We start from the raw sequence: 7,500 nt of genomic DNA, 5'->3' as shown, positions 1-7,500 counted from the left end.
GAATAAATTCCCAAGTTATCATAGATAAAAGTAACAAGACACCTAAGATATGAAATTGGGAAAAATAATTAAAATGTATAGTACATACATATACCAAGGCACTTTCCCCAATTTTGGGGGGTAGCCGACATCAACAAATGAAACAAAACAAAAAAGGGGACCTCTACTCTCTACGTTCCTCCAGCCTAACAAGGAACTCAACCGAGTTCAGCTGGTACTGCTAGGGTGCCACAGCCCACCCTCCCACATTATCCACCACAGATGAAGCTTCATAAGTTCATAATGCTGAATCCCCACTGCTGCTACCTCCGCGGTCATCTAAGGCATCGGAGGCAGCAGCAGGGCCTACCAGAACTGCGTCACAATCGCTCGCCATAGTAATCTTATAGTAATCTTTGCTAATTAATGTCTTATTAAATGCTTCGGACTTATGAAACTGAAGATGATTGATATGAATAATGTAATGGTATTTTGATAGTAACATAGTTCACCAAAAGAGATCATGAAATGGGATGATTTGAAATGATGAATATACTAATGACTGCAAATGGTTGCTCACAAAAAGTCCTAGCATGAAATTTATTTGTGATTGGATTCTTTTTTAAACGAGGATCCTATCAATAGACTTCCCTTGAAGGTTCGTAATCAAAGAACCCAAATGCTGGAAAATCTTCGAAGTAGCGATCAATGTTATAGCCAAACCTAGGAAATTCTACAGTGGAGCCAATGTTTACACCCATTTGTCGACCCCTTCTTGTGCTTTTGGTTGGTGCTGGGGTTGGTCGTCTATGTGGTTCTCTGGGGTCTGTGTATAGGTGCTCCGAGGTATGGCGGTAATTCTGCCTAGATGGCTTGAACGTTGTGCTACTGCTGTAGTGCGGTCTTGCTGTACGGATATGTGGTCTTACAGTACTGTAATAAGGCCTATATGTACTGTATTGTGGTCGTGAGGTGCTGTATTGTTGTTCTGAGGTAGTGTATTGTGGTTTGAATGTATCTTGATATGAGACTGATGTTGTCTCTTCAAATGGAGTGGTCAAATACTTGGCTTTCTTCTTGTAAGTTTTTGAATCAGTGTGTCTATGTGCAGGTGACTTTGTTGGTGTGTAATACCTGGAAGAACTTTTTGGTTGGTATGAGTCTTCAGGCCGATAGGGTTTGGGAGCTGAAAAATAGGGTTTTGCTGTGAATGGAATCGTGACTGGTAGTTGTGGATATTGGGAAGATATAGGTTTGGATGGTTTGAATGCTCTGGTGGACTGTTTATCAGAATACTTGGGGTTGTTTCTGTGTTCAACTGGTAATGCTGAAGGTGGTCTGGTTTTCAACTTTGAACTAAGAGACAGTGGTTTCAAGTTCTTGTATTTTGGAATCTCTGATGGTCTATATGTAGTTATGGGTGGAAAATATATTCTTTGACCTGGATAAGAAGGATATTTCGGGAAATCTTTGGGACTGTATGTTGCTCTTGGCACAAGCGTGTTAAAATACTCCTTGACTTCATCTATTTCACTTAGTTCAAGGGATTTGGCTCTTGCTGGGAGATACATTTTTTCATACTCCTCATTTTCATCATCTTCTTTTGGGACATATTGTTTCTCCTTGATTTTTGGAGGGCTTGACATTCCAGGTAAGTTTCTGTAAAGTGGATGTGGTTCTAAAACACTTCTTATTGATCTAAATTCAGGCACTGGTGTAATAGTAGTGGTAATTTCTCTAGGCTTGAAGGATACCATTCTCCCTTCTCTGCTTCTGACATCTTTGATGGCATCAGTGAGCAATGAAGATTTCTCTATTTCTCGCTGGAGTCCCGTATAATACGCTATTTCTTCATGATTTCGTCTGTCAATTCTTTCGTGAGCCAACTTTTTACTAGGTATGTTGGATCGTCTTGATAAAACTGTGCTGTAAGTTGCAAGACCAATGTCAGTGGGTACAGATGTTGTAACAGAATTTTCCCTTGAATAAGGAAAAGAGAACTCTGTGTTTTCATCTTCTCGCCTGAGGCTGTAAGTTGATTTGGGATATCCTCTTGTTGATTCTTTAAAGGCATAACTATTTCTTGGGTGGTTATAAGGAAGGTAAGAGGGATAAAGCTGAGATGATGCTGTAAAGTAATCTGAACTGTCATAAAGGCTTGATGCATTTTCGGCAGAGGAATTCCCCTCAAGAGAGCTAGGTCTTTTGACTCCACCTCTTTCATAAGCGTTAATATAATCATCGTCAGATAGGGCACTGCTAGGATAGTCTCCTGAATAAGAATAACCCGGATCGCTACCAGATGGATAGAATACCACTGGTTGATACCCATCTTCTGTATAATCATTATTCTGATAACTTCTTGGATTGGATACTTGGAATAACTGAGATGTGAACTGCTCTCTTTCAGGAAGGAATTTTTCATCATTAGATGGAGCATCTAGTGCAGATTGGAGCTTAACCAAAGACTTTGGTTTTCTTCGCATCTGCTGTTCAGCTCTGTACCTTGACACTGGAACCTTTTCTGCAGAACTTCTCGATATAGTTGGATCTAATGGTAACATCTTTTTATCTTTAGTCACCTCCACATCAGACAGGACAATTAGTTCGTCCTCTTCAGAACTGTCTATAGACACTAAAACATAGTCCGTAATATCAGTGCTCAAGATAGCCTCTGGATTCTGAGGTCGCTCCAATGTAGTCACGACAGAATCTTCTTCGCTATCAGTGTTCACATATTCAAAGTAATCGTCGTCATAGTCAAGCATAACATCATACCGCCGGTTTCCTCCTGTCTGAAGCGGTACACTAGGCAAATCTGGGTCAGGGGAAGCACCGTCCACTCGCTTCCTTGGGGCTGTTCGCAGGATATCCATGTAGGCAAGTCCTGGCACCTCTTGTAGGAAGCATTGCTCCGCCAGTAATGCCAGCACGAGCAGCGTTGATATCTGAAATGAAATAAACTTATAAACTTTAGTATGTCAAGATTTTAAGAATTATCGTAAAATAGTCAATAGCTTATTCTAGTCCATATAAAACTGTGTTACCTTGACTAACACTGAAGGGAAGGTGATACTTAAACTAAGGTTTTTCAGATATATTTAAAAAAAAATAAGCTTCAGTTTAAATCACTCAGTAATTTAAACAACTTTAATTGCTATTACTTGGAGTTGACTTAATACGTTTTGTAAATCCCTAATTTGCACTTTAGGTAAGCTGTGGTAGATGGAGTTGCAGTAATCAATCCTGGTAATATAATGCAGTTTACCACGAGCATAATTATGGCTTTTGATAAAAGCTTTCTGGCTGAATAGTTATCAGCATATATATATATATATATATATATATATATATATATATATATATATATATATATATATATATATATATATATATATATATATATATAAAGTAAATTCTGGAAGTTCGTGAAAGGTGTGATAGTGACAAAGAAAGAACAATACAGAAACGTACAGTGTAGTTTTAACTTTCACTGACTGACAAAAAGAAAAGACTGCTATTCTATAAAAACGATCGTAAGTTCGAATAAACAATGGATTATATAGAACGAAATGTTAAGATAGTTTGTGCAATAACCTGTTTAGTTCATTATTTCTTTTATCATAGTCGTATAAAAAACACAGCCAGGTAATCTTTTGCATCCCAGACCTGTCACCTAACAACTGAAGTAAATGTTGACTTTTCCTGTTGGATGAGAACTTGTTAAACTTGAAACATTAAACTACAAAGGATGAAATTATTCAAAACTGGAGAGGACCACTCACTCAATTCTAATATCTTCAAACTTATATAAAAATGAATTATTATTATTATTATTGTTGTTATTATTATTATGGTAGCCACCCGCTCCCACCTGAAAGCTTGCAATAGACGCAGGTGGAATCTGCCCGATTATTTCAAAGAGATTCCATATAACAATCAATCACGCTGTCTTATCCGACTACATGATTGATTTTATGTCACCTTCCTGTTAATTTTTCCTTGCATACCCATTATATACCATAAAAGACAGTTTGAAGGGGTAGCTGAATGTGTATAGGCCTAAATCTCAATTGAGGTGAAGCAACGCAAAAGACTTAAAAGAAGGAAGCGTAGGACTAAGCATAATAGACAGATGAGCTACCTGTCGGTATCTCTGTGTTTGGTCATTGTAACCTCAATTGAAAATGTCAATTACAACATCCTTCTTTGGTTACCCGAAAAGTGGCTAGAGTCTGAAGAACAGCACGTTCATTTCTTTGGAACTCATCTTTCAAAAGCTGATTTTGATATACAAGTTCGCTTCGAAATGATACGAGGAAGGGGTAATGGATATGGCTTGAAGGAAAAAGATACATTTAATCAATAAAATTCTGTCTTCTTAATTCCTTCCTCCCTTCATTACACAACGTTTGTGCTCGTGCAGTGGATTACGTTCACAAGGAAAAAGGACAAGATAATTTGTTTTACGTATTTGGAACTTCCTAACTTTGTGTGTGTGGGTGTGCGTGTGTGTGTGTGTGTCAACTGTGAGATAATGAAACCCATCTAACTCTAATGATTTTTGTTATGGCTAGGCCTACTTCTGGGCAGACTGGATGGTAGTTTGTCCACTGTAGCCTATAGATGTCAAATATGATACTCAAGTATTTACTTACATTTACCTTATACTATAATTTAAACATTATATTCGGGAGTTAATCTCGTTTTCGTGTTAATTTTCTAAAATAAATACATGGATGTTTTTAAACTGTTCAGTTCAGGGATTTGCCTTTCCATCGGCACCTCCTTGGTTTACTTCTTTATTCTAATTCATTTATTTTCTTCTCTCTTTTTTCCACATCTGATAAATATATTCTTTTTTTTTATCTATTCCTTTCAAATTAATTAGTTGAAGTCAAATTTTGACATGAAAATTCATTCTACCCAACTTGATTCAATAGAGTCAGCGACTTGTAGTAATGGCGGATATTTTAGTGCATTCGGTGCGCACCACGTGTGGAAAAGTTGGTATTTTATTCATAATGTAGTGAGAATATTAATATGTGAGAATGCCGCTGAAAATATGAATATGCCAGAATGACGCTAACTTTCGTTCATGGTTTAAACTTAAGAAGAAAGTGTGGGGTGTGTGTGTGTGTGTTTCGTGATTGAGAAAACTCTTCCACTGGTTTTCCCAGAGCATTGGTAAGTTCAAAATCCATCTTACTGTTTATTCTCTATCCATTTCCTTTATTAAAATTTGGCCATTAGATCAGTAGCATGAGCTTAATTTGAAAAACAATATAGCCTCCACAAGTACATTTTGTTATTTGATTGTTACCGTAGGCTATTATTGGACCATAATACAGTTAATACTTATACGTTAACGTGTTGGATGTATAGAAAATGTCGCTATTTTATCTCTGGTATCATATTTAGTCGTATTTCATATATTTCACAGTAAAACTACTCGCAGTGGGTCTCGACATAGCTTTATCCAGAAATCTTTATTAATATATTACTTCTATCATGATTACCGTAGACAGCTCAGTAACTTTTGTCATAATAATGTGTAACATATTGATTTTAGTACAGTACGTGAAATGTTTATTACTGCTCTAATTTAACTCAAAATCATTGGTCATTTCTCATCGTATCCCACCGTTAGGTTAGGTTTGGAGTGTGTAGTGACAAAACTCATACCAATAGGTTTTTATGTAATGTAAACAATACTAAGGGCAAATTATTATTATTATTATTATTATTATTATTATTATTATTAATTGCTAAGCTACAACCCTTGTTGAAAAAGCAGGATGCTACAAGTCCAAGGGGTCCAACAGGGAAAATAGCCCAGTGAGGAAAGGAAATATAGAAGAACTATAATTGAAGTTTAATAACAATAATAACATTAATATAAATATATATAAACTATAGAAACTTGAAAATTACAGGAGGATAGAAATTTCAAAATAACAAGAGGAAAAGTTGGAAAAGCAAGATGCTATAAGCCCAAGGGCTCCAACAGTTGAAAATACTCCAAGATCAGTCCTCTCGTTTAGAACTTTATGAGTATGAAGGTATTGTGACTAAAACCTCCATGGTTTAGAGTCAATTTACCCGGAAATAAAGATCAGACTTTGTCCAATGTCTCCCTAATAGACATAAATGTACTATTCTAGGCTTGAGGGTACACTGGGGCACGCTATTTCTATCTTGTTTCTCTTCCACTTGTTTTTATTGAGTTTTTATAGTTTGTATATGATAGGTTTAAATTAATGTTGTTAAGGATCTTAAGATATATATTTTATCTTGATTGATATTACTTCTCTTGCGGTTTATTTATTTCCTTGTTTCCTTTCTTCACTGGGCTATTTTTCCCTGGTGGAGTCCTTGGGCTTATAGCATCATGCTTTTCCATCTAGGGTTATAGCTTAGCAAGTAATAATAATAATAATAATGATAATAATAATAATAATAATAATCATAATTACGAAATGAATAGTATTATAACTTGATTCGTGTTATCTAAATTGAAGACTGGTGTGCATCACGAAATTTACTTATTTTTATTTAGTCATTCATTAATCCACATTATATTTGTACTTATTGTTATTTGTTATATTCGGCATTAGAGTGTATTTTCTTGGCCTATCTATCCTTCATTTACCTCTGTTATGAAAGTTTGCTAATCCAGACCAATATCTCTCTCTCTCTCTCTCTCTCTCTCTCTCTCTCTCTCTCTCTCTCTCTCTCTCTCTCTCTCTCTCTCTCTCTCTCTAGCAGAGAGAGAGAGTATCAGTGAGATAAGTGCTCTCTCTCTCTCTCTCTCTCTCTCTCTCTCTCTCTCTCTCCTCTCTCTCTCTCTCTCTCCTCTCTCTCTCTCTCTCTCTAGCAGAGAGAGAGAGAGAGCACTTATCTCACTGATACTCTCTCTCTCTCTCTGCTAGAGAGAGAGAGAGAGAGAGAGAGAGAGAGAGAGAGAGAGAGAGAGAGAGAGAGAGAGAGAGAGCACTTATCTCACTGATCAGATCTGATAGACTGTCCAATAAAGTGTCAAGATTTTCTCAACAAGGCAATGAGTGTAAGTTACTCATGATTTTCAATAGATGTCACAGTACAGTGGTTAACGTTGGTTAGTTCATATATTTATTTACGACGAAGAGTAAATAGATAAATGATCAGAGGGCAAAATAAGTAAAAAGATATCCTCTGGTACGTTAGAAGAATTAGATAGCCTTAAAAGTCACCACACCTAGTCTTAGTTTTGATTCCTAGACTTCACATGACGCAAAGCATTCAACGATATGTATTCGTCTCTCTCTCTCTCTCTCTCCTCTCTCTCTCCTCTCTCTCTCTCTCTCTCTCATCTCTCTCCTCTCTCTCTCTCTCTCCTACTTAAGAGACAAATTATTATTATTATTGTTATTATTATTATTATTATTATTATTATAATTACTTTCTAAGCTACAACCCTAGTTGGAAGAGCAGAATTCTATAAGCCCAAGGGGCTCCAACAGGGAAAATAGCCCAGTGAGG

At 36.5% G+C, this 7,500-nt stretch overlaps 1 protein-coding gene across 1 annotated transcript in view; it reads right to left on the bottom strand.

Moving 5' to 3' along the window:
- The window catches only part of LOC137637977 (uncharacterized), a 59,652-nt gene that overhangs the window by 747 nt on the left and 51,405 nt on the right, over positions 1-7,500 (bottom strand). The window contains exon 2 of the mRNA XM_068370079.1: positions 1-2,927. This exon is cut by the window's left edge and continues 747 nt beyond it. Coding sequence (XP_068226180.1) covers positions 618-2,927 — 2,310 coding nt within the window. The 3' untranslated portion in view covers positions 1-617. The remainder of the gene's footprint in view (positions 2,928-7,500) is intronic.

Source organism: Palaemon carinicauda, chromosome 3 (genome assembly GCF_036898095.1).
Source record: "Palaemon carinicauda isolate YSFRI2023 chromosome 3, ASM3689809v2, whole genome shotgun sequence".
Lineage (NCBI taxonomy): Eukaryota > Metazoa > Arthropoda > Malacostraca > Decapoda > Palaemonidae > Palaemon > Palaemon carinicauda.
Note: the sequence above shows the minus strand (reverse complement) of the source record. Positions and strands in the feature narration are given on the sequence as shown.